The sequence below is a fragment of the Dioszegia hungarica genome, assembly GCF_025882075.1.
Source record: "Dioszegia hungarica strain PDD-24b-2 chromosome Unknown MKK02contig_6, whole genome shotgun sequence".
NCBI lineage: Eukaryota > Fungi > Basidiomycota > Tremellomycetes > Tremellales > Bulleribasidiaceae > Dioszegia > Dioszegia hungarica.
In genome coordinates this window covers 154,425-178,362 of record NW_026515768.1, presented here as the reverse complement: position 1 = coordinate 178,362, position 23,938 = coordinate 154,425, and the positions used below count along the sequence as shown (strand labels likewise).

Here is a 23,938-nt window from a genome sequence, read left to right as displayed (position 1 = left end):
GCGCACCTTTGTCATGACGGTCGCTGGGTGTGAATCCAACCTAGTCAACTTGCCACTCTACCTGTTACCCTACTCACCCCTTTACTCTCTCTTACAGCCCTCCAGACGCGTCTTCAAGAGTTCATGAGCACTACCAGTACGTTCCGTAGCTTTTCTCTCCGACTTCCCGTTCAGCGGGACGTGGATCAGAGGTCGAGATACGCGCACGACCAGGAATCACGAGCTGATACATCAGCTTCCAAGTCTAAAGTGGACGCCACTAAGAAAAGCAAGGCGTCGTCGAGCGCGAAAAATGCCAGCTCGAGCGGTGGCGGCGGTGGGGTCACGAACCTAGGGCCTTCGTTTGGTGGGTGTCAGCCGAATGCGGGAGGACGTGCTGGGAGAATCGCGTGAATGGAGGGCGTACAGGGGATGGCGATTGAGAGAGAGCGAGAGCAGCAGGAGAAGAGAGGAGGCTATTTCAAGAGCTCGAGCTGATTCCCAGACCCCTTCGACACTTCCGACCCCTTTGGCGGACCCTCTGGGCCCGGGACGCCCTCCCTCGAGTCGAGCGTTGGTAGCAAGTCGGACAAGATCCATATCCGTGAGCTCACTCAGCCGGATCCGTCTTTGGCACAAGCAGCTGATCCTTCAGGTCTCCAGCAGCGAAATGGCCGAAAAACGCTCACGACCGTCCAGGGCCTGCCGGAGAAGTATGACCCCAAGAAGCTCCTCAAGGCCATGAAGAAGGAATTCGCGTGCAACGGCACGGTCGTCTCCTCGGCCGACTCAGAGGACGAGGACGACGCGGCGGCCGCTGGGGGCGAGGGCGAGACGGCGCAGTCGGCGGCGGCGTCCGCCAAGCCCAAGAGCGGCGCGGCGGGCAAGGCGGATTTCGGACAGGTGTTGCAGTTCCAGGGGGACCAGAGGGTGGGCGTCAAGGAGTTCTTGGTCAAGGCCGGGCTGTACTCGGAGAAGGAGGCCAAGGATAAGATCGTCATGTGAGTCTTGTTTCGAGTTCGTGATGCGCAAAGCGGTCAGAGGCGGGGCGGTGGAGGGAGATCGACGATGTGGTGGGGATTGGAAAACGTAGTACGATACGGTTCAACGCTGACTCTGCAGCCACGGTTACTAGAAGCACTCTTCCTGCTCTGGTCGTTGCCTCGTCCTCGTCGCGCTCTCTGTCCGGCCTGCTCCCGCTCTAAATACGGTTCGGACTGGTCGGCGGATCTACGTTGTCATGCATATAGCATATCTATCTCTTTTGATACATACACAGTATGACCGGTACTGATGAGGAAACGCTGATATGGAGGATGGGTGGCATAGTACAACTGGGATTGCCCTTATTGGCCGGTCGAGATAGGATTGATGTCTCCCCCTTTTTCAATCTTGCGGTGTTTCTGCTCACTCTTCATCCTCCTCTAGCGCATTCATCTAACGCATCAGCTCAACCCAATCATGGACGATCATCCTGGCGGGAGGACTCACCTTGAACTCGAGGATACCCATATGCACCCCAGTCCCCAAATCCTTCGTAATCGGCATCATGATCTGCAAGCACAGATAGCCGGTGTGTTCGATCTGAAGGGCGATCTTGACGCTCTGCTGCAGCGCGCGAGAGAGCATCGCAAAGTGGGCATAGTGGTAGCTGTTGGTCAGCTTGGCTTGATCCGGCGGAAGGCACAAGAGCAGAGGGGCTGAACATACCTAAACTGGACTTCGGTCTCTACGTCGAAAGTCTCCATGACGCTCTTCTCATTTGGATAGTCGAGCTATCGGTATCAGCTATACTTTTGGTGATTGTCAAGACCATCGCAGCGGCGCGATTCTAACATAGATATTCCCGGACGGAGAAAGACATACCTGGGTCTCGCCGAAATCGCCCTGTGCCTTGATCCCTAAATTGCCTACATCGGCTTTATGTGCGCGCCGGAGGTTAGAGCTGCTCGTGGCGTTAGCGAGGTGGTCTGGGAGGGCGACGCGCGGTGGGGTGGCGGTAAGTGTGATCTTGGTGGAGGAGGGCGGGAGGTCGAGGAGGGCGTCGCGGAACAGCTCGGACTGGCATGTCAGCGGGGTCCGGGGGGATTTAAGGGGTGAAGGTAGGGAGAGGCAGGGGGAGACACACCTTCATGATTACGTAGACGGCGCTGAGGGTCAGCTTAAGTACTATCTGAGAGTAACAGGCCGGAAAGAGACGGCATAAGAGGGGCGAGACCAGGCAGAATGAGTGACTTACCGGTTGTCAATATCGAACGCCTGCGCCATCATCTCTTCAGGCTGATACGTGCTCAACTCGCAAGTCGTCACCGGCCCCTTCCCGTCGTCCTGCCTATATAGTCAGCTAAGCCCTTACCGATCAGAAGATCGTGAGCACGGCGCAGCTCACAGGAACATGCTCAACGGCTCCCCATGTCCCGCCCACGTCATCCGCATCCCCGTCCGTCTCTCCCTCCCTCCACCTCGTCCACTACTAAACGAAGTATCGTCATCCCCGCCCCCTTCCCCCTCGCCGGCCCACCGACGCTGTTTCTTGCCGCCCATGTTGTTGAGGGCAGACCCACTGCCGGCCGATCCGGCATTCCCGAATATGTTGAGGCATTGGAGGAGCGAGTCGAGGGAGATTTCAAAGGCTGGGGCGTCATCGTCTGGGGGAGCGTAGGTGAAGGTTTGGAAGAGGTTGGTGGGGATGTAGGCTATGGCTGGGGCGTCAGCTTGAGGTGGAAGCAAGGATGGAAAGAGCTGAAAGGGGAAGGAGGGGAAGGAAAAGTTGACGGACCGGACAGAGTCTTGACTTCTTCGACGGTGATTTCGAACCCCTCGTTGGATATCACCATGACCGCGTTCTATGGTATTAACTACGGCTCGCCGGGCTATTGTGGTGCTGGTAGCTGACGGTATATAGTTGACGGTTCGAATGAGGATCACAAGCCGGAACTTACATGCTTGAGCCCGATACCACGGAGTAAGCGCGCAAAAGGCCGGACATCGTCTGTCTGCGCTACGAGGATCTGCGTCTGTGCTCGATCAGCTCATGTCCAGAGCTGTCCGATGATGGGCGTAGTGGATATCGTAGCTGTGTATCTCGTACCGAGGCGAAGAGGAAAGGCACAAAAGGTCAAAGAGGAGAAGGAAGGAAGGCCTGGTTGAAGAAGCGAGGAAGGGACGTACCGCTCCTGCCTGAGACGCCTTCATTTGGCTCATGTACTCATCCTGCGACATCCTGGCTCGCCTATATGCCCCGCTGGTGGAGATGCGAAGGACCAGATAGTGATCGTGAGATCATAGGGGAGGAAGATAAGGTATATGTAGGATGGAAAGGAAGAGAGTGCAAGTCAAGTCATGCCGAAATCTGAGGAATGTGGAGTTGGGCACTCTCCTAACGCGACTGATTTTGCCACCAGACGGGCGGGCCTCCTACTCGTAAGCTTGCGCTCGGACGGTCGTCTGTGATGGGAGACCGGACGCTGGCCAGCTCAGTCGTAGATTCCTAAAATCTGACACACGAAGCGCGTCAGTGCCTTCGATTGCGCTCCACTCGATCGCAGGACAAAGGCGCAATCTATGGCCTTCTACCTCAAAGGACAGTACAGGTACTATACTTGCAGTCGCAGAGATCTGTGTGAAGGCCGCATGTCGTGCTCGAGCACTGAGTACCCGTCATCCTTTCGGATTTTCAGCGTGAGTAGGGCCTGGCTGACTATTTGTAGGACGCGCAGCGTAGCCGATTCCCCACCTCTATGACATCTTTTCCCCACCCACTCCATCAGCTTGCACCTCTCAGTTCTTCACAGATTACCATGTCATCCGCCATCCCATCCACAGATGAGTTCGTGAACTACATCATGAAAGACAGCACCGGTCAAGGTCGAAAGGCTGTCAGCTTTATCGAGAGCTTGAAATCGGTGCGGTCTCACCGCCTGAGATACTTCCAGGAACCGCGTCCCGATGCCAAGATGATTCGGACGGCAATCGAGCATGCTATTGACAAGTACAAAGCGCTTTCGGGAGCAGTACAGGGTCCTGCGAGGCTGCGAAACTCCACACATGGCTGACCATCTTCCAGGAGGAGCTGAAGACGGGGCAGGTGGACGCTCGGACGGCATCGGTGAACGGGTTTGCAAATGAGACTGCCGAACTTCAGCCGTCAGGTGAGGGCGGCAACTACGACGGAAGTGGCGGATGGTATCTCACGACGTTTACAGACTGATGCATCCCGTGACCAGTATCATGATAAGTGAGGCCCTGATGGATCAGCCGCATGGCTCAGATTAGAGTCACCCTACCATGGTTATATTTGAATGCGATTGCAATTGCCGTTGCATGATCATAGTCTCAATGCTATGAGCCGTCCTGCTCGTAGCGTCATTTGGTCCTTTATATTGGTGATTGGCTGGTCGATAGCTGAGCTCCCTGATTCATTTATGAAAAGAGAACCCTTGGTCCCTTACCGACGGCGAGATCACGTCGATCCCGACAGATGTATACATACATCGGATTGCACGTGGACCAGCGTGAATAGGATACCGTGCCGCTGGCATGGCCCTACGTACCAAGAATTCACTAGCCTTCTAGTCAAACTATGACGACATCATTCGGCATCGCCCAATGACCACACTCTTCGACGGAAGGCTATATGTCACCTTCGTGCTTTGCGAAGGCAGGCAACTAGGATCAAGACGGCCGACGGCCTGACATTCCGGACAATATAAGTAGTGGCCAAGCGCTTATTTCTGAAGTCCCACCATAGTTGTCAAGCCCTCTCCGTCTCACCTCGTCCTTCTCGCTCGCGCCAAACCTATACCCTCGCGTCCGAATGTCCCCCTCCACCACGGTCCCACCCGTTGGTACGGACCTATATGAGGATTTGAGAGCGCTACTGAAGAGTGCAATCTCCAAAGCCAGTACCAAGTCATTTCAGGATTCATGGAAGAAGGTGCGGACAATACAAAAGAATTGTCCCACAGACAAGGACTGGACGGCGGACAAGATCGATGAATGCCTGAAATACATTGACGAGGCTCGTGAATCGTACGACGGGCTAGTCTTCGAGAGCAGGTATGATCTGACCAAGGAGATTGGGGACCTGTGCAAGCGAATGTACAATCGGCTAGGGGTCCTGCAGACGGAATTGATGGCAAAGTCGATTTCGGGGAGGCAATCGTAGGAAGACATTCATGATGGAGATCTTTATATTTACCGAGGCTGTTCGATAGATATGCACGTATGACTGCTGCAATGCCAGGCCTAGCCTTCCTTCACCAGAAAGAATTGTCATTGTGTTGAAGGGGTAGCTGGAGGGCAGATATGCTGTCCTGTGGCGCGCCAAAGTAGCATCGCCCGAAAGCCTTCGTAGACGCCATGATGACGATCTACAGCGGTTCCGCCGCGATCTGCATGTATCGTCGGGGACTGTAGCGAGACCATGGAAGGCGTGTATCGCGTGCTCAAGCTCGCTTAGTCCAGGTTCAGACAGCGCTTCAAGACGCCTTCCGCTGATTTTGCGCTTTTAAGCGATCGGCGGCCTTCCAATCGCGGCCGTCCAAAGTGAGCTCGTGCTGGCAAAGTAGCCCTTTGTTTCCTCCAGCTACACCAACTCGACATATATATAGGTAGCCTACATCGACCAGGAGCACCATTCCCTATATTGTAGCCATTCCCACCAGCATACACAATCCCATCCCTCTAACATATCCTTCATCGACCCCTCCAAGTACAGCCTGTCCTCCGATCCTCATCATTCACCATGTCCTCTACAGCCCCGTCTGATTCCACGAGTGACCCCAGCAATCTCCCGGACGGTTTTCTCAATCACTACACAACTGCTACAGAGCTCTACACCGAGATCCAGCAGGGCGAGACCAATGAGCAGGACTTTGAGGCCTGTCAGGAGCAAGTGGAGTTTGCGCAAGGGATGATTGACAAGGCCAAGAACAAAGGCACCACTCTCACTGATGCAGACGAGGCGAAGTCTACGAGATTGGGCGCAATGCAGAGGGATCTGATGTATCGGCTACTGGAGATTGCGCGGCGTAAGCTGGAGGCTGTCAACAGCGAGTGATACGCGGCGTCGCTGCATACCCTGTCATATCATATGATCACACATGCAGCCGGATTGTCATCATTCGCTTGTTTCGCTGCCGTGAGCTTTCCTGTACATCTAGTGGTGATCCGGATGACACGTGGATATTTGAGGCGCCTTATTATGTTCCCTCTCTACTGTTCAGGCCTCAGGCGCCGTACCGAGTGGGCTCCTGCCCAAGCGGCCCCACTGGTCTTCACGAGAGTAGTTAGATCTTACCGCAGCAGCTGTCGACTCGCAAGATGCCTTCGCACGCAGATCTGGCACAGGAACGTGATTTACGCTGCTCCGCTAGGGCGGACAGACTGCCACAAGGATCCATGCCGTAAAAGAGTGCGACTCATTCCTCGTCGGGAATCCCACAAATTTCCCCAGCGATCCCGGTCTTACAGCCCCTACAATATTAAGGCCGATGCACTCGCTACAACTCTGACCGCAATGAACTCAATGGCGGATCCGTGATGAGTCCACTCGCACATATGATTGCGACGGGGCTGTTCTGTCACACAGGGATCAAGGAGGAGGAGCGCCAGCCCGGATCGATGTGGAAATCCGGATCTGGTATCTTCCGACGGAAGCAGAGGGAGGACCCAGATCCTCTGCCTGTGACTGTTGACAGCCTTTCATTTGACATCATACTCGACGCTCACTCCAGAAGTCAGGGCCATCTCTGCATCTCATCGACTCACACGTGAAGGCTGACCCACCTGGCGGGGTGGATCTCTGTGCCGGGCCGCCCAACTCCCCACTTCAGGTTGCAAATGGATATTTCTTGGCGCCTTTACCGGTCTCTTGGCGCGAGGTATGCCGCCTGCAGATCACTTTGATCCACTGCACTAGCGCTTTATCAGAGGTGGATACCTACAGATTCCTCCCTCGACGCAATGCAGGTGGAGAGGGTATATATTTCCCCGTATGGGCCCCGAGATCCAGTGTTCTTCCCCACATCCTCACTGACACACTCACCATGTCTAAGCCTACCGCCGACATCCACACCATCGAGCAGGTCGAGAAGGGCCACGCGGAGCATGTGGAGGACACCGACAGCCTCAAGCAGCGCGATCTTGACGTCGACTATGATGCGCAGGAGGATCAGCCACGGGTGGGGATACGCAAGTTGTTGAGGCGGAACCCGAGCTACGAGTTCATCAGGGATGTCGCGAAGAAGGACCAGGAGGAGCTTGATCCTGTTCAAGTACGACGTGTAAGTCTTTCGCCACGATTGGAGGTCAATGCTGACGTGCAGCTTGAAAAGAAGTTGTTCTGGCTCATCGTCCCCGCGCTCTGCATGGACTACATCTTTTACTATGTCGACAAAACGTGAGAGGGACTGGGGGTCACAGCTGATAGTCAGTACTCTATCTTATGCCGCTCTCTTCGGTATCAGAGAGGACCTCGGGCTCAAGGGCACCCAATACTCAACCCTCTCCTCCATCTTCTACGTCGGTTGGCTCGTCTGGGCCATCCCCGGTAACCTCCTCATGGCCAAGTTCCCCCTGTCCAAGTACCTCGCCGTCAATGTGAGTCATGCTAGGTTCCCACTTCGTGCTAAGCTGATGATCAGATCTTCCTCTGGGGTGCCTTCCTCATTGCCCAGGGCGGTGCTAAGGACTTTAAGGACATGCTCATTCTCCGTATCGTCTCTGGTGCTTTCGAAGCGGTCGCCAAGCCTGGGTTCAGTGAGTCCACCTTTCGACATCTGCTGACCTCTCAGTGGCCATCACTGCTATGTGGTTCACACGTAACCAGCAGCCTATCGTTACTGGGTGCTGGTACGCCTCGCAGGGTATCGGAATCGGGCTGGGCGGGATGATCGGCTACGGTATTGGGCAGATCAAAGCTTCCATCCCCGCATGGCGCTACGAGTTTATCATCATCGGGTAAGTATATTCCCTTTTGCGAGTACTAAGTGCTGACTGCCAGTGTCGCCTGCGCTGTCTGGGGTATCGTCATGGGCTTCATCATTCCCGACTCGCCCTACAGCACCAAGCGCTTCACCCGGGAGGAAAAGATCGTCATCATGTCGCGCAAGCGGGCCGACTACCACGCTGTCGACAAGCGTCAGACCAAGTGGGACCAAGTCAAGGAGACTGCTCTGGATGTCAAGACCTACCTGTACGTTTCGCGCTTTGGCCCCGCTGACGGATAGCTACTTCCTCCTCGGTCTCACTGCCAATATCCCCAACGGCGGAACATCGAACTTTGGTACCCTCATGACCCGCGGCTTTGGCTTCAACACGCTCAACACCACCCTCCTCCAGATCCCGTATGGTCTCAGCCAGACTCTGTTCATCGTCGCCGCTATCTGGATCAATCACAAGACCGCCAAGTACAATATCCGGACATACCTCATGGCCGCGGTGACTTGTATCCCGGTGTTCGGCTTTGCCATGATGGCGTATGGGCAGAACCAGGGGACCAAGCTGCTTGGTTACTGTGAGTCTTTGCGAGGGACGTCAGCTGATGATAGACTTTACCGGTGCTTCCAACGCTGTCTTCTCGCTCAGTCTGTCCATCGTCACCGGAAACACTGGCGGCAACACCAAGAAGCTCCTCCTCTCCGCTATCATCTGTGAGTCTGTTGCTGCTGGTAGCAGAACCAAGCTGATCTCATAGTTGTCGGTGTTGGAGTCGGCAATATTGTCGGGCCGTACGCGTTCTTCGAAGCTGGTATGTGACACCCCTGCCTAAAGAGATCACGCTAACCATATAGAGGCACCACGCTACACCACCGGCATCATCGTCTGCATGATCTCCCGTATCGCCGAGATCCTCGTCATTCTCGCTTTGCGTCTCACCTTCACCATCCCCAACAAACGCCGCGACAAGCTCTTTGCCGATGGTGATGAGCGATACGACCCCAACGTCACTACTTACGAGGACGTCACCGACAAGCAGAACTTGCACTTCCGTTATCTTTGTGAGTACTATCTAACTTCAGTGTGGTCCGGGCTGATTCATGTCAGCTTAAGTGGTCAATCCGAGCAAGGCCGGCGGTATGTCTCGTGTGTCCGGCCCGCGGATTTCAAAGTTGTTCAAATTAGATCAAGTCGACTATGTACCTTCTCGGTTGGCCTGCGAGCAAGGAATTTTGCATGTATGTAACGCTGATCGTGCTGTACCTGACTCCTGCGCTGTCAGCTGGCGGATGCAGAGGACTCAGACCGTGGATTGGAATCCCGGATCAGGCAGCTCGGCCTAACGTTGCATTCCCTGACGCCGTGCCTATCGCATCGGGGCCGAGCAGCCCTCGAAGGGTTAAGGACTGGTTAAGGCTTAAAATCGCTAAAAGCTCGGTCTATCTTGCTCCGGTTTAAGCTTAGTGAGGCTTTCTGGGGTCCGTCTGAAGCCGTTTGACCGTTAGAAGCCTAGCGCCACGGCGCCGAGGCATAGCGAGAGTATAGCGAGCTGCCGCTACTCCATAAGCAACGCTCGCATCGTCCTCGCCAGTCCTCGCCCCGCACAAGCCCGCGCAAGCCGGTCTCGAGAAACAAGCATGGCAGCGGCCGCCATTTGCACATCTCGGCTCCTGGTAATTTCCTCGCATAATGTTCTGTATACCAGACCTTTGACTTGAGATCTGAGAAGAGCGGAGGGTGTTCCAGCCGGCAAAGGGGGCTGTCTTCTCCTCTCGAACTTGTGACGAGTGACCCATGCGGAACAACAGCTGAAACATCGCGCTTCCACTTCGCTTCCTCGGACTGGTTGCCATGGCATAAGTAGGGTTAGACGTGCCTGACTTTATCATAATCTCTCAGCTGCCTCGCTCGTGCCGCCGCGGCTCTATTTCCCTATCTTGTCTTATCTGGCGTGGTGGTGTGATGCAACATTGCCCCACTCGTTACTCATTGCTTCAGCGCTACCCCTCAAATACCGATAGTTGCGGTATACATAGGCACCGGATCTCAGGGTTCCTCGCGTAATATCTGGAACCGAACGGCGTCCGGACCGGAGGCGGATCGGCGGATCCACTCACTCAGGTAGATCCCTGATAAAGCGTACGTACTGATCGTCCATCAATTGAGCCGAACTCGAGCGTCAACTCCAAGATAGGCAGGTCAAGCTCTGTCACTTTTCCTTGCGCCGGCTGAGGCTCTCACGCTACGCCGGCCATCTCGGAGATGGGTAGAAAGCGAGATATATATGGAGGAGTCATCTCCATCCCTCATCCGCATCCACAACAAATCCTCTCTCCCCCCACCTCGATACGATATCCAGGACAATGTTCGTTCTATCCTACTTGCCCTTCGCCATTGCCAGTCTAAGCTCGGCCATCGCATACAGCGGAGGCAATGGACAATCCGCGTACGTTGGCTGCGTCGATGCCAGCTACCAGCCTACCTCCGCCTTTACAGAGAATGTCGGAGCGAAGGGGATCGTCTCCGCTGTCGACTGTGCGGTGAGTTATCGCCCGTGTCGACACTATCGTTAGCTGAAGACTCAGGCTGCATGTTTCGCCGACTCGTACACATACTCGTTCTTTGGCGACTCTGGCGGCGCGCTCAAATGCCTGTGCAGCAACACCATCCCACCCACAAGCGCCGTCAGGACAGCAGGGGGAAGCACTGCCTCGGAAACGTCCGGTCAATGTGATGCGTCACAGCTGTCAGTACGTACCGCCTATTACAGAGGTCTCTGTCACGCCCAAACATGCTGACTCCCTCGCCTAGTTTTCTGTTTCGAAATCCACCTACTCTTCCATCGGATGTTACTCTGAACCACAGGCCAGCAATTCGGACAGCAACTTGCTCTTCATCGCTCTTCATCGGCTCTACTCAGGGAGTCGAGCAATGCTTCCAAAGATGCCCCGGCGCTACCCGAATCTCGATCGATCTCAGCAACTACTTTTGCCGGTGCGCCAGCCACAATCAGGCGAAGGCCGTAGACGAGTCCCAACGTACGGTATGCGCGTCAGGTCGATATCACGTCTACAATCGCGCCAACGCCAACACCAACCTCGGGCCGAGCGCTGGGGGGATGGTCAGACGTCGTCTGCGCGAGCGCATGTATCAGGCAGCGATGCGGGAGCAGGCCTTCTGTCCAAAAGGTCTGCGTGCGTGTAAGATCCAGGGCACGTCAGGGTATGAAGTGAGCACCTGACACCCGTATCACGAGCTGCTGCTGACGAATCCAGTGTATAGATGTTGCGAGCGAGCTCGAATCTTGTGGCGGCTGTATGCACGGAGACTTCAACGCCGACGAAGATATCTCCAAAGGTCAAGAGTGAGTTCGATCTGCTTGCCGTCGGTATATCATGAGCTGACAACATGATTAGCTGCTCCGCCATACGTGGTTCAGCTCTTGGACGTATGACATGTTCAAAGGGCAAGTGCGTTGCCTTTTGAGCTGGGGATAAGCATAGCGCTGTACAAGGCGCGTTGCTGGGATGGGTGGTGGGAGTGCTTGGAGGACTCTTCTCTGGTTTAACTAGGTATCTTCACTTACATTGGCAATGGACAATTTCTGTTTTCTTTACCAGTCGCTACCGCTCAAACAGGGAGTGCGCTGTTTGCAGACCACGGGCAGGTACGGCTCGCCTTATCAGATCAAGCACACTTGCATCAACCCCAGTATCTCTTCGCCACCCACCATCTGCAGTGCCACACGTGGACGCCATTGACGGAGACGGAATCTAAATTGTCGATCTTTGTGAACTTGGTTTCTGGCCATCGTCACCTTTGTCTTTGTACCTTTCAACAGCTCCACAGCGGGCTCCGCATCAGCTCGAGCTCTCCTATACACTAGCACCAGAGGCGCATCCATCGATTTTATCTCCTTCCCGCAATTTCAAGCTCGGAAATCCCTCAGACCATCCACTCACACCCTTCTTTTAGCGCCGATCCCCATGTCCGCCCCTCGCCTCCCCTCATTGAGGTCTGCGGGCGGCCACCACCTACTTCGCCTCGTCCGCGATGCCTCCCTTGGACTGCCCTCGACGTCCAAGGCGGGAGCGATATGGGCAACCCGCAGCTTGTCGCTCTCTGCAAAGCCTCAGCGGTCGAACACTGCTGCTCTGAAGGTAAGTCTGAGCTCCATGGATAGGAGGTGCTGGCTGACTCCTGCAGCAGATGAGGCAGGTACGAATGACAGCCGACGCCTCTGCAAGTCGGTCCTACGGAGCCGCTGCATATGCTCTGGCCGAGCCGGAATACCATTCGGCTCCTCAAGACCCCATCATCCACCACCCTCCATCCACCGCGCGTCAGCCATTCCAGCCCGTTCTCGAACCGCCGGAGTGGACCCAACTGCCCCACTCCCTGCAGCTCCTCTTGCAATCCAACCCCACTCCATCTGACATCCGCGCGGAATTCGAAGCGTCCAAAAGCGTCCCCTGCCACCTAGCCCGGGTTTCGACGCTCGAGGCGGTCTGGCCGATCTGGCTGGATCAGGCGGAACCGTCCACATGGGCATGGCTGGCTGGTCAGCTGGGGAATGTGCTGGCTTTGAAGAGCGTGGCGGAGCTGGAACAGGGGCTCGTGCCCCTCGCGCAGTCCATCCGGGGGTACGCGATGGCTCGGCTGGGGCAGAAGAGGGAGGCAAATGCTCTGCTGGGGGACATCAAGCGCAGCAAGACCAGGGGTGGCGTCCTTGCGGCGATGGTCCAGGCAATGGCATGGGTGGACTTAGGGAGTTGGGCGGACGCCGGTCGGCCACTCGGCGCTGGCGTGCGGCAGATGGTTGGCTCAGCCAGGGCGGAGGTCCGGTCAGACCTGTCTTTGGACATGCTGGACCAGCTTGTCAACGCATATCGACAGGATGGAAAGGTGGTCGAGCTGCTGGATGTGGCGGTGAGCGTCGGGGGACCGCTTCGGACCCTGCTTCTCAGCGGGAGTGAGTCACGCGCTTTGCGGAAGGGTGACGCGAGGATGGTGAGGATATGGCTGGGGGCGCTGCAGGAGGTGCCAGATCCGGCGGGATGGCTAGAGGGACGGCTGGACGGGAGTAATCGGGATACTCGATGGATGGGAGCGGTGCTTCTCGCCGCTCTATCCAGAGACATCAGCCATCTCGACCGCTGCGGCGAACTGTTCCACCTCATCACGGACGAGCAACTCCCCCTTCCTAGCGGCGTCGCAGTCAAGCTTCTGTCCGCCATGACAGCAGCTGCTGATCACGACGGCGCCGCCCGTGTCGTTCAGCACCTCCAGACCGATCTCGCCTCCCTCCCCCATTCGGCCCTCTCGGCGGTCCTCGAGCACGCATCGCGCAACTTTGACGTCCTCGAGGTCCGCCGGACGTGGAGTGTCCTGACAAAGCGGTTCGATCCCACCTCTCGGGACAAGACCAACTTTCTCCGGCGGACTCTCGAGCTCCACAATCCAGAAGTCGCCGACACCCAGCTCCGCCAATTTTTCGGATGGGTGGACCATCCCGACGCCCTATCCCTCCTCCTCACTGCCCACATTGCCGCCAATGACATTCCCTCCGCCCGTGATGTCTTTGACAAGCTCATGGCGGTCCGTCCTTCCGTCACTATCGTCAACAAGATGCTCGGCATGTACGCCGCCAACGTCAATGCGGACCCTGCGGTCGAGCTGTTTGACGGCATGGCCGACTTTGGTCTCACTCCCAATATCGCCTCGTACACGTCGCTCATTGCGCTGTTTGCCAATACGCGGGATGCGGAAAATGCGCGGAACGTCTTTGGGTTGATGGAGGATAGCGGGATCCGGCCGGACGCGTCTGCGTACAGCGCGGTACTCAATGCCGAGGTGGAAGCTGGGGAATGGTTGGAGGCAGCGAAGCGGTGGGACGGAATACCCAATCACCTTCAAAACGTCCCAGACGTGGTCAGCGTTATTCTCAAGGCGTACATCCTGCTCTCAATCCCTACGCAACGGGTGATAGAGATCTTCCGGCGGATCGAGCGGCCAACGTCATACCTCTGGTCGCTCGCCATGCAGTCGGCGGTGGACAATGACGAGATCCCCCTGGCCTACCAGCTCCTCTCCGAGATGGACGACGCCGCGGCAGCGTCGAGCCGGGCGCCGCAACCTTCGGTGTACCACTTTTCCATCCTCCTTCACGGGTACATGCGGACCGGACGCCGGAGGGAAGCTCGGGAGACATACGACGACATGCTGGAAAGGGGGATTATCCCGTCTAGCGTGACGTACGGGATGATCATGGGGGCGTTTAAGAAGATCGAGGGATCTAGCGGGTTGGAGCAGGCCACGCAGTTTGCCGAGTCGCTCGACACTACTGCGTGGCATATCCGCGGGGCGGCGCGAGGACGCGCAGCGGCCAGGGAGAACATGTACGGCCCATTGGTGTCCATGTCGGGCGCGTCAGGACAGCTCGGGCGGGCAGAAGAGTACCTGGAGCTAGCGGCGGAGGAACCTACCCTTCCGCTCTATACGCGGCTTATGGACGCGTATCGCCAAGCGGGACGGACCGACTCAGTCATGGCCATCTGGGAGAAGGCGTTCGAGCTTGCGTGCGTCACCTCGCGACAGACCGCTTCCGATCTTCTCGGCGGTAAACCCACCTCCCGGGCGCGGGACAATCTTCTCTGCATGCCTCTCTCCATCGTGCTCGATGCGCTCGCTTCGGCCGGCCGATACCTGGACGTCCGGCGGGTATGGGATTCCGTCCAAAAGGCGGGATTCGGCTTTGACGCCCAGAACTATAATCACTACGCTACCGCTCTGGCGCGGACGGGAGATGTCGATCGGGCGTTCTCCATCGTCGAGAACATCCTGTTGCCGAGGTGGGAAGAGATCAAAAAGCGGCGGGTGGTGGCTATGCGGGAGACGGCGTTTGGCTTGTTACCCCCGCCAGAGGAAGCCCCGGCGGTTGAGGACGTCCCAACTTCGCCTCCCGCGCGGACCAACAATCGGCGGCATGAAGAGCGGTACAGCGTGGGCGCACTCCTTACGGATCCGTCCCGCGCCCGAGGGTCCATCGACTCGGGCGTTCTACGGCACTGGCGGCCTAGCGATGTGCTCTGGAGACCGTCCCTCCTTACCTTGTCGGTCCTGGAGCACGCGTATAGTCAGCTTCAGGATCTGAATAGAGGGGCGTGGATGGCGCTGGGGGGCAGCGAGGAGGACGCGGACGCGGAGGAAGGGGCGGGGGAAGTGGCTTTGCCGAGGTTTGGAGGGGCGCCGATTAGGGACGTGGATGGGGAGGTCAAGAAGACGACGCCGAGGGCGGTATTGTTTAGGCTGAATAGAAAGTATACCAAGGTCGTAGCGTTAGTCATGTTCCATAGACGGCAGCGTAGTGCGAAGAAGAGTAGTTAGTTGTATCTATTCGTAGCATCTTATACAATCTACAGTTGACCGATCCGCTGTGTGATGCGCTCCTTCATTGTCGAATCTGTCATTAGCGCCGACCCTCACCTTGAAGGAGCAACTTACATGCGCTGAGAAGTGTCTGCTCGTTGATGACTATATCGGTCGTATCAGCCTTTGGTCTGGACACTCTCGACGCGATCGCCGCTGCATCCGTCTCGAGGATGATTCTGTCGTCAGCCCTGCTTTGAGTGACGGGACATACCCATCATCGACCGTCTCGTCCGCTGCGAGCAATACCAGGTCCAGCCCCTCCAGTACATTCCGCTTCTCGATCTGTCCGCGGAGGAGCAAAGAGACGGCGTCGTGGAAGGCATTGAGGGTGAGTTGGAGCATAAGCTCGTTGGATGTTGATAAGGGGCCGACGAGGATGAAGTGGAGGTCGGTGGATGTTTTGGTGAGGATTAGGTGGGGAGGTAAGGGGTGGATATCACCTAGGAGTCAGCGGGTACGTCCTATCTGTCAAGATCTGCAGCTCGCAAGAGATTCTGTAGAATGGCCACAGAGGAGCCGCTACTCCCAAGCGCAGCCCCCACTCCCGCACAGGCTGGGCCGTCATTCCTCTCAATCCGTCCAGATCCTCGCGCCTCGCCAGTCCGCCTCACCCTGTCTCTCCCACTCCCTTACCCCGCCGCATCTCCCCACCTATCCATTTCCTCCTCCCTCTTTCTGATCGCTTAAAGACTCACCTCCGCCCCGCTTAATCTTCTCCATCACCCCCTTCTCAAACACCTTTTGCTCCTTCGTCCCCGTCAACCCAGTCATCCCCGGTCCCCCTGGTCCCACATTCAGATCCGCCACCAGCCCCTGGCCCGCATGCTCTTGATGAGGGGGTGCGTAGTATTTGGCGAGTACACGCTGGCCATCCGTATCGAGGATGAGGAGGGCGGTTATTGTGTAGAGGGAGAGGTTGGACTGTTATGTTAGCTGGAGCCCAGCGGTCGCGGCCTGGTAATTTCCAGTCGGCTTAATGTAGAGATCCCTAGGCACTCACCATTCTGGCGTGAAGGCGGGCGGCTCTATTGATCAACTGGTCAAGGTAGGATGGATGTTGGACTGGAAAGACGCGTTGAGCCGAGCAGAGGCAGCAACACCTGGCAGGCGGGATCAAAATTCAACATTCCTCAGCGACTGATCACAACCTGCGTGTACTATGTACAGCCCTTCCGGCCGCACGGCGTACAGCTAAGACGCCCAGCTCGATGACCCCTGGTAAAAGCTCTACATAGCTACAGCTACCAATCCCCCACATCTCTCGTGACACTACTAAACTCCCCAAACGGATTGACTTCCGCCTCCAGCCCGCCTCCTCCTGCCCCGCCTCCCGATCCTTGCCCTCCCGAACCCGCGCTCACACCCTCCCCCACAAGCTCTCTCGGCGTCAACATCCCCGGCGTTCCCGGGGCCATGACGCTCGGCGAGCCCGCCTGGGCATGAATAAGATCACCAAGCGCTTCGGCCGAGGTCGAATGGCGTTCGAAATCCATCGATTTGGAGTCGCGCAGGGTACGGAAGTTGATGGCGTCAATACCGTTTGATTCGGCGGGTATGATCTTGGATATCAGCTGAGGATACAAGGAAAATTAAGGGGTGGAGAAGACGTACAGGAGGTGTCATATGCCGTAGCAATCCCCAGCTGATGTTGTTGAACCACTTGTGTTGCTTGACTTCGCTAGCGCCGGAGCTGGACCCAAGTCGCCGGTGTTCATCCTTGATCAACAGCTTGCGGATGGCGGACTTGCAAAAGCTGACAGGTGAGCTTGGACCTCAAATGAGCCCCACCAAGAAGCTTGTAGCTCACCTTGTCACTGGGGCGGAATCGGGGAAAGTCACTTCGTTCTTGAGCACATTGGCGAAGGTGGCATTCCGGTTTGGGCCCTTGAACGGAGTAGTGGCGAACTGAGAGTCAGCTAAATACAACACATGTGTGTCACATAGCTCACGATCATCTCGTAGACGAGGATACCGAGCGTCCACCAGTCCACAGCAGAAGTATGGCCGTTGCCCTTGATGACCTCAGGCGCGATGTACTCTGGCTCTCGTCAGCTTCTTTCACTTCGGATCCCAAGGTACAGCGAAGATGGAGCTCACCTTCCGTACCGACAAACGAGTTGGTTCTAAAGTCCGCAATGCACGATCTTGTGTCCACCATAATTGTCTATCATTGTCAGCTTGACGGCCCTCGACAACGCAATACGAGAGCAGCGCAACTCACACCGTTCGGCCCATTCTGCTTGATGGTCGCTGGCGCCCCTCCTGGCTCTCCCGACTGCTTACTCAGGTCGAAATCCGACAACATGATATGTCCCGACTGATGCAGTAGTATATCTGCTAGTCAGCTCAATTCCCTTGCCTTTCCCCTCTCCTCGCTCCCGTCTGGCGCCTTTAACCTCCCGACTCCTCAAGCTCTCATGCGCCCTTACTCCTCTCTTCCCCCTGCTCCCACCCTCCCTAATCCTTCCCTCCGCGTGCCGCTTGCCCCGGACTCAGACTCACTCTCAGGTTTCAAATCCCGATAGATATACCCATTCAAATGCAAATACTCCAACGCGGCAATGACCTCCGCCGCGTAAAACTTGGCGTGTTCCTCGGACAGACACTTGCCCGGTCGCGTCTGGAGCGCCCGGAAGAACTCGCCGCCCATACAATAGTCGAGCACGAAGAAGAGATAGTCGGGGGATTGGAACGAGTGGAAGAGGGTGACGATGAAGGGGTGGTTGGAGGTGGCGAGGATTTCTTGTTCGGCTAGCGCGCGCTTGATCTTGTTGCGCTTGATCATTTCCTTTTTAGAGAGGACTGGGGAATTAGCGATTGATCCAGATGTGACCGAAGTATGGAGGCAGTGAGACTCTGGTGGTAGACCAGAGAGGAAGATGGGGGGTGGATCCTGCCGGGGGAAAGATGATGACGATGAGGAGACGTCGAGAGCTGGAGAGATGCGCAAATCCAGGTGAAACAAACTCACCCTTCATCGCATACAGCTTGTCGGTCTTTTTCTCCCTCACCAGATACACCTTGCCCACATCTCCCTTCCCTAGCAGCTTGATCTTCTGGAATGAGCTCGGCGTGACCTCGACCTGCGCGCGTCAGCCTTTCATCCCCATCCCTCATCACCACCACCACCTATTGCACTGAGTTGATCAACTCACCGATCGCGTCTTGATAGAGTTGGAACTGTACGTCCGCCTAAACACCTGTTTATGATGACTATCCCGACTCCCTCCTCCCGGCGCGGCCTCCACCGAACCCGGACTCTGACCCGGGGTAGGTATAGGCGATCCCAGTCCCAAACCCTGCATCTCCTTGACCCGCGCAGGCGTACCTGACACCGAGGCCGAGCCTGCCGTCAAGGCCCGGTTCCGACCGGGTACGGGTGTCCCTGGCGACAGCGTGTTTGATCCGGTAGGAACGAATGGCGAGTCCGTCCCTAAAGGGGAAGCGAGCCCCGGACTCGGTCTCGGACTGGGCAAGGGGGACGTCCGTGGTGATCCGCGATTAGACGTAGAGCGTCCTTTCAGGCTGCCGCTCAAGGATTTGGGCGTCTTGGTGGGTGATTCAGACAATGACAGGTCGATATCGGCATTGGCATCGGGTACGGCGTCCGTAATGACCAGATGGGGCGACGGGGACAGTGTAGATTGTTTGCTTTTGGTTGGAGAGGCGGACATTGCTGTCGCTGTCGCTGGTAAAGGTAACGGTGGGATATCCGGTACAGCTTCTCTTTCCCCGCCTTTCCCACTCCCAAAGAGCGCTTTTGCGTTGGGAGCCGAAGCGACCCTCCGCAGAAAGCGAGCCGCGGCGGACCCCTTCTTCTCGGGCGAGCTGCTCCCGGTGCTCTTGTCGACGCGCGGCCGGGGCGTCTTGGCGGGTGTCATAGGCGCCGGTGATGGTTGGGTATATGTCGCGCCGGCCGCCGATGTCGACGCCGAAGCGGAGAAGGAAGAAGTGGAGCTTGAGCCAGATCGACCACTGGAGCCCGTGGGGACTCTAGCGACTCTTCCGAGACCCTTGTACTTTTCCTTCTTGCCTCGGTCCCGTTCCGAGGGTCCGCCGCCGCCGCCACTGGAGCTGGAAGTGGAAGTGGAGGGATTGGGGGAGGAGAAGAAACGGGATTTGAAGCCGCCGAGACCGAGCATCCCCGATGGGCCGGGAGAGCGGTGTGGCGTGGACGAGCCGGAAGGGGCCGCGCCGGGCGCAGAGGCATGATGGGACGGTGGTTGGCGAGAGGAAGAGGAGTGGGAGGAGGAGCGGTCCCGTGAGTCCGAGGTGTATGCGGAATGGGCGTAGGGGCGTTGGTCGTCAGATGTGGATGTGGACGCGGAGGCGGAAGTGGGGCCTGGAGAGGGGCCGGTGCTCGTCAGAGGAAGGACGACGGGGGAGAGGTGGACGTTTGGGCTGGATCCGGAGCTGACAGCACCAGCTCCGACATCAGGAGAGTGGGGTACTGGAGCGGAGAGCCGAGTAGGCGAAGATGACGGGGCCGCAGAAGTTGAGCTCCCCAGGGACGGAGAGAGGAGGTTCGGGTTGATCGGCGATACTCCGTTCCCATTTCCGTTTCCATTGCCTTCTTCCGCGTCCACGCCCACTTGCGCGCCCTGCTCCTCTTCTCCAGTCCTAGCGAACAGCCCATCCTGCTGCCCCTGCCCCTGCCCTAGTATCGTCCCCCGCCCATTTCCTTCCTTGGCCCGCTGACTCCCCTTTCCCATCCGAAACACGCTCTTCCAGCGCGATACCGTACCCGTTCCAGTGCCAGATTCGGGATCGATACCATCACCTCCCGGTGATGCTGGGCGGGAGGTTGAGGCAGTCGGCATGTCGGAGGGAGTGACGGCGAGGTGGACGTCCGAGCGGGATGGGGAGGTGGAGGAGGACATGGCGGTCAAGGGGATTGATCAACGTTGAGGCCGAGAGCTCTGGTCAGAGCGATGATACTGCATATGTCAGCTTGATCGTGGTCGGCACTTTGAGAACAGTAGCTCACCTACCTGCAGCTTACTGGCTCGTCGCAACCTGTAGACGAGAGAAGCGCCCCACACGCCTTTGATACCCCAAAGCGAGGTATGTGTGTGTCCTCTCCGCTGACGCCCGCGGTCCAGCTTTTGGCTGTCCAGCTGCCCAAGCGATAACGAGCCGAACGAAAGTCTTCCTTAACCGAGATGAGAGCTATGTCCAGCCGTTGACCGCACTCTGCCGCCGTGAAGTGGTGCTGATCAAGCAATCCGTTCAGCCGAAAGAAGCCCGGAAGCTTGTTCGCGTCGTCAAGCTCGCGATAGCTTTCGGCGGAAGCGCTTCGGACGACTCCTCTTCGACAAAGACGTTCGTGGCGTGGCTCTCCCTGAGCTGTAGAGTGGAGATGTGTGTGGAGGTGTACGATAGAATGAAAGGTTGCGATCGTTGCGACTTTGCGAATGCCCAAGAGTCAAAGTCGAGAACAACGCGGGCGAACGAGGTCTGGATTCCGATGCCGTAAGGTCGCCGGGCGAGCTGCAGCCGGGGAGGGGGAGAGGGAGAGCGCGAGCATAGAAAGATTTGGGCAGGCAGCTCAGCGCCAGCTCAGATCGGGCGCTATGGGACAAGTGAAGATTCGACAGGTAGATACTATTGATACAGTCTGAGACCAATACCAATCCCTCGACCCCTCATGAACCAATCTTCCCCTCAATGCTTGTCCTCCCGCGCGGCTCACGCTCATCCCTGACCTGCATCTACCGCCTTGACCTCCGCCTTGTCAGCCACCTCCTCCCCCGCTTTTGGGATAGTCACAGCCCCATGTCCATTCGCTCCGGCCTTATCGGAGTGCCCTAGGCCCATATCTGGCGAAACGAGATTTCTTATTTTCTGCTTGAGGATTTTGAGCTCTGGGAAGCCGCCTTCAGTCTGTAGCGTCAGCGCCGACTCAGCACGATGCGAGACCATAGCGATTGCGGTTGCCCGTCAACCCCTCGATCAAGTGTATGAAAGAGTAACCCACCTTTCTATCCCAGACCATCTCCACCCGATCCCCCAAATCCAACCAGACCCTAAACCTCCCACCCGTCTCTTCCGCTTTCAGCGGTATAAGCGTGATAGACTGTATAGTCGGCGTGGGGAACGTCAAGAACAGTTCAGTCTGGATCCAGGTCGCTCGGGGTGCCCTGTATATCCTCAGCTCAGCGCTCAGCCCTTGATCAGTATGTGAGCGACTGCAGTAGGACACGCACCATCTACACCGGTCGCAGAACTCTATGGTGATCGCCGGATATACCTTTGATGGGGGCTGCATATCCGCACTGGGCGCTGAGGGTGCCGCGGTAGCGGAGGCGGAGGTGGACGTGGATGATTCAGCCTGCGCTTGCGAATGCGAAGAAGGCTGCGCTGAGCCTCGGGACCCGTGTGAAGCGTCATTTCTGGGCGGATCGCAGTCGACGCAGACCTCATGTTTGGCGGTAGACATTGTAATCAGGACAAAGACGAAGTAAGTAGGGGACAAGTCAAGGTAGAACGATGAGTTGCTCGAAGCTCTGCGGCTCATTGCATCAGGCTCAAGCACTTCGGGCAGTCATCCAATCTCCGTGCGTGGCTTCCGTCGGAACTGTCCCTCGACGCCTCGACGCGACTGACTGAACGCGTCTCTCGTCAGCCAAAATTCGCTTCTTCTCCTTCTGCTATGTCCTTCCCCACTTCTGCACTACCTATCGCTATCACTACCTACAGACTACCAACATCATGAGCACTTCGTGAGCTGAGCACTGACTTCCGGAAATCAAAGCCGAGCTGACATCACAGCGACCAGACCGCCCCCGCCCCTCTCGAGCCCAAACCAGAAGTACCTACCGAATCCGCCCCCACACCGACCGGGACCCTCATGCCCGACTCATCCGTCCCTCCCTCTGGTATCGCGTCGACCGAGTCCACTCCTACGGTGGTGACTACCAAAACTGACGCGGATGTGCTTATCGCGGAAGGAAAGAAGGCGATTGCGCTAAAGCAGTGGGAGGAGGGGGTTGCTAAGTATGCCGATGCGCTCGACATCATGTGAGCTAAGTGCAGGCAGTCGTACGCTGTCATTGAGAAGCTGACACTCAGGCGCGGGATCGTAGGTGATCAAGACCCCGCTATGGCGCCTTTGCTGCTTTCGTACGGGAAGGCTTTGTTTGAATTGGCGGTCAGCCAGAGTGGGGTGATGGGGAAGGAAGAGCCCAAGCGGGAGGAAGAGGACGAGGGTGAGCTCCGTTGACTGCGATGAATTTATCTCGGCCATAGTAGAGCAGAGCTGATGATATAGACGAAGGAGGTCCCTCCACACTGATCGAATCCGCCGATCCCGAAATCATGGCTGAAGCTGCCGCCCAAGCAGCCGCCGCGGCCGAAGGGGAGGATGTCCCTCAAGAAGAGCCCGCTCAGAGCGCAGAAGGAGAAGCGGACGAAGAACCAGAGGACGACTATAATGCCGCGTGGGAGGTGCTGGACGTGGCGCGGACGATATACCTGCGGATCATCGAGGATGCCTCAGTGGCAGTGGGGACGGGGAAGGGGAAGGGGAAGGCTGCTGAGTCCGGAGCTGGACAGAATGGGGCGGGAGGGGAGGAGGTCAAGAAGGCGCAATTGGACCTGGCCGAGTGTTATCAGGCACTAGGCGATATCAGCTGTGAGACGGGTACGTTTGCGTCCTCCCTCAGGCTCGGCAGGCTTCTGCTGATCACCCAGAAAACTTCCCACAAGCCGTATCCGACTATACCTCGGCCCTGGCCCTCCTGACGCCCCACCACCACCCCTCGTCCCGCATCCTCGCCTCTCTCCATTTCACACTCGGCACCGCGCTCGAATTCCTCCCTTCCCGCCGCGCCGACGCTTTATCGCACGTCCAGGCCGCACTCTCCTCGTTCCAAGCACGACGGACGGACCTCGCTCGGCCTTCGACCGAAATGGAGAATCCGGATCTGGCGAGGTTGAATGAGGGGGAAAAGGAGAAGGAGATGCGGGACATCAACGAGCTGATTGGGGATTTGGAAGTCAAGGTGGAGGAGCTCAAGAGTGCGCCAGAGGGGCAGGGGCTGGTAGAGGAGGGTATAAGGCATTTGGTGGGTGATGGACTGGGAGAGGGGAGTGGGAGTGGGGCGTTTGGTGGAGCGGGGATGGCGGGGAAGGATGAGGGACCGGTCAATGATTTGAGCGGGATGGTGAGGAAGAAGAAGAAGCCGGTTGCTCCGGCAGCTCCGGCGACTGCGGGGGCGGGGGCCGCGGCGGGGGCAGGGGCAGCGGCGGTAGTGGACGATGCGACAAAGAAGGCCGGGGAAGTGGCGGAGACGGTACAGAAAGCGGCGGGGGCAGCGGCGGAGAAGGCGGCAGAGGTGGTAGAGGCTAGCGTGGCCGCTTTGGCTGGGGAGAAGCGGGGTGCGGATGAGGAAGGCGAGAGGGAGTCGAAGCGCGCCAAAGCAGAGTAGAGCTGTACGGCGCGGTGAGGGGTACACTAGAAGGAAGAAGTATTCTGATGGACACGTTACATGCGCCATCATGGCATCGCGGCATCGTGACATCGTTGCATGTTGGCTGAATGGATACTAATAGCTACAGTTTGCTCTGGCCTGTCGCCCCCCAAGCT

At 57.3% G+C, this 23,938-nt stretch overlaps 10 protein-coding genes across 10 annotated transcripts; 6 read left to right on the top strand and 4 right to left on the bottom strand.

Moving 5' to 3' along the window:
• Positions 1-123: 123 nt before the first annotated feature.
• MKK02DRAFT_42191 (translation initiation factor SUI1-domain-containing protein) lies at positions 124-1,114 on the top strand (the record flags this gene model as incomplete). Its single annotated transcript, XM_053091878.1, has 5 exons — positions 124-136; positions 236-346; positions 485-583; positions 635-980; positions 1,102-1,114. The coding sequence occupies 5 exons, from the start codon at positions 124-126 to the stop codon at positions 1,112-1,114; spliced, it is 582 nt and encodes a 193-aa protein (XP_052947596.1).
• Positions 1,115-1,386: 272 nt separating this feature from the next.
• Positions 1,387-3,201, bottom strand: MKK02DRAFT_42190 (putative DNA repair protein Rad1; the record flags this gene model as incomplete). Its single annotated transcript, XM_053091877.1, has 10 exons — positions 1,387-1,416; positions 1,471-1,630; positions 1,690-1,754; positions 1,846-2,040; positions 2,108-2,129; positions 2,219-2,311; positions 2,369-2,681; positions 2,759-2,825; positions 2,922-2,996; positions 3,151-3,201. 10 exons carry the CDS (start codon positions 3,199-3,201, stop codon positions 1,387-1,389), a joined length of 1,071 nt encoding a protein of 356 aa, XP_052947595.1.
• A 120-nt stretch (positions 3,202-3,321) lies between these two features.
• On the top strand, positions 3,322-4,189 carry MKK02DRAFT_31379 (uncharacterized protein; the record flags this gene model as incomplete). Its single annotated transcript, XM_053088273.1, has 4 exons — positions 3,322-3,402; positions 3,490-3,660; positions 3,690-3,992; positions 4,067-4,189. 4 exons carry the CDS (start codon positions 3,322-3,324, stop codon positions 4,187-4,189), a joined length of 678 nt encoding a protein of 225 aa, XP_052947594.1.
• A 2,839-nt stretch (positions 4,190-7,028) lies between these two features.
• MKK02DRAFT_35918 (major facilitator superfamily domain-containing protein) lies at positions 7,029-9,597 on the top strand (the record flags this gene model as incomplete). The annotated part of the gene is made up of 11 exons (XM_053089298.1): positions 7,029-7,265; positions 7,308-7,381; positions 7,416-7,581; positions 7,626-7,740; positions 7,776-7,941; positions 7,985-8,176; positions 8,211-8,497; positions 8,532-8,633; positions 8,678-8,731; positions 8,775-8,981; positions 9,488-9,597. The coding sequence occupies 11 exons, from the start codon at positions 7,029-7,031 to the stop codon at positions 9,595-9,597; spliced, it is 1,710 nt and encodes a 569-aa protein (XP_052947593.1).
• A 686-nt stretch (positions 9,598-10,283) lies between these two features.
• Positions 10,284-11,288, top strand: MKK02DRAFT_42185 (uncharacterized protein; the record flags this gene model as incomplete). Its single annotated transcript, XM_053091876.1, has 4 exons — positions 10,284-10,460; positions 10,506-10,666; positions 10,786-11,149; positions 11,196-11,288. 4 exons carry the CDS (start codon positions 10,284-10,286, stop codon positions 11,286-11,288), a joined length of 795 nt encoding a protein of 264 aa, XP_052947592.1.
• A 1,867-nt stretch (positions 11,289-13,155) lies between these two features.
• On the top strand, positions 13,156-15,306 carry MKK02DRAFT_23011 (uncharacterized protein; the record flags this gene model as incomplete). Its single annotated transcript, XM_053086658.1, has 1 exon — positions 13,156-15,306. The coding sequence occupies one exon, from the start codon at positions 13,156-13,158 to the stop codon at positions 15,304-15,306; it is 2,151 nt and encodes a 716-aa protein (XP_052947591.1).
• Positions 15,307-15,335: 29 nt separating this feature from the next.
• On the bottom strand, positions 15,336-16,275 carry MKK02DRAFT_23029 (uncharacterized protein; the record flags this gene model as incomplete). Its single annotated transcript, XM_053086661.1, has 4 exons — positions 15,336-15,382; positions 15,424-15,527; positions 15,563-15,791; positions 16,047-16,275. Coding segments are annotated over 4 exons (609 nt in total), but the record flags the coding sequence as incomplete, so codon positions are not given.
• Positions 16,276-16,592: 317 nt separating this feature from the next.
• On the bottom strand, positions 16,593-20,171 carry MKK02DRAFT_35916 (kinase-like domain-containing protein; the record flags this gene model as incomplete). Its single annotated transcript, XM_053089297.1, has 15 exons — positions 16,593-16,910; positions 16,963-17,104; positions 17,159-17,256; positions 17,301-17,389; positions 17,449-17,515; positions 17,573-17,685; positions 17,854-18,153; positions 18,323-18,434; positions 18,507-18,784; positions 18,809-19,002; positions 19,024-19,072; positions 19,097-19,134; positions 19,162-19,169; positions 19,203-19,344; positions 19,372-20,171. 15 exons carry the CDS (start codon positions 20,169-20,171, stop codon positions 16,593-16,595), a joined length of 2,748 nt encoding a protein of 915 aa, XP_052947589.1.
• Positions 20,172-21,045: 874 nt separating this feature from the next.
• Positions 21,046-21,790, bottom strand: MKK02DRAFT_42182 (Rdx family-domain-containing protein; the record flags this gene model as incomplete). Its single annotated transcript, XM_053091875.1, has 3 exons — positions 21,046-21,234; positions 21,329-21,491; positions 21,558-21,790. The coding sequence occupies 3 exons, from the start codon at positions 21,788-21,790 to the stop codon at positions 21,046-21,048; spliced, it is 585 nt and encodes a 194-aa protein (XP_052947588.1).
• A 411-nt stretch (positions 21,791-22,201) lies between these two features.
• On the top strand, positions 22,202-23,780 carry MKK02DRAFT_22227 (uncharacterized protein; the record flags this gene model as incomplete). The annotated part of the gene is made up of 5 exons (XM_053086537.1): positions 22,202-22,371; positions 22,423-22,568; positions 22,628-22,848; positions 22,924-22,993; positions 23,044-23,780. The coding sequence occupies 5 exons, from the start codon at positions 22,202-22,204 to the stop codon at positions 23,778-23,780; spliced, it is 1,344 nt and encodes a 447-aa protein (XP_052947587.1).
• Positions 23,781-23,938: the final 158 nt, after the last annotated feature.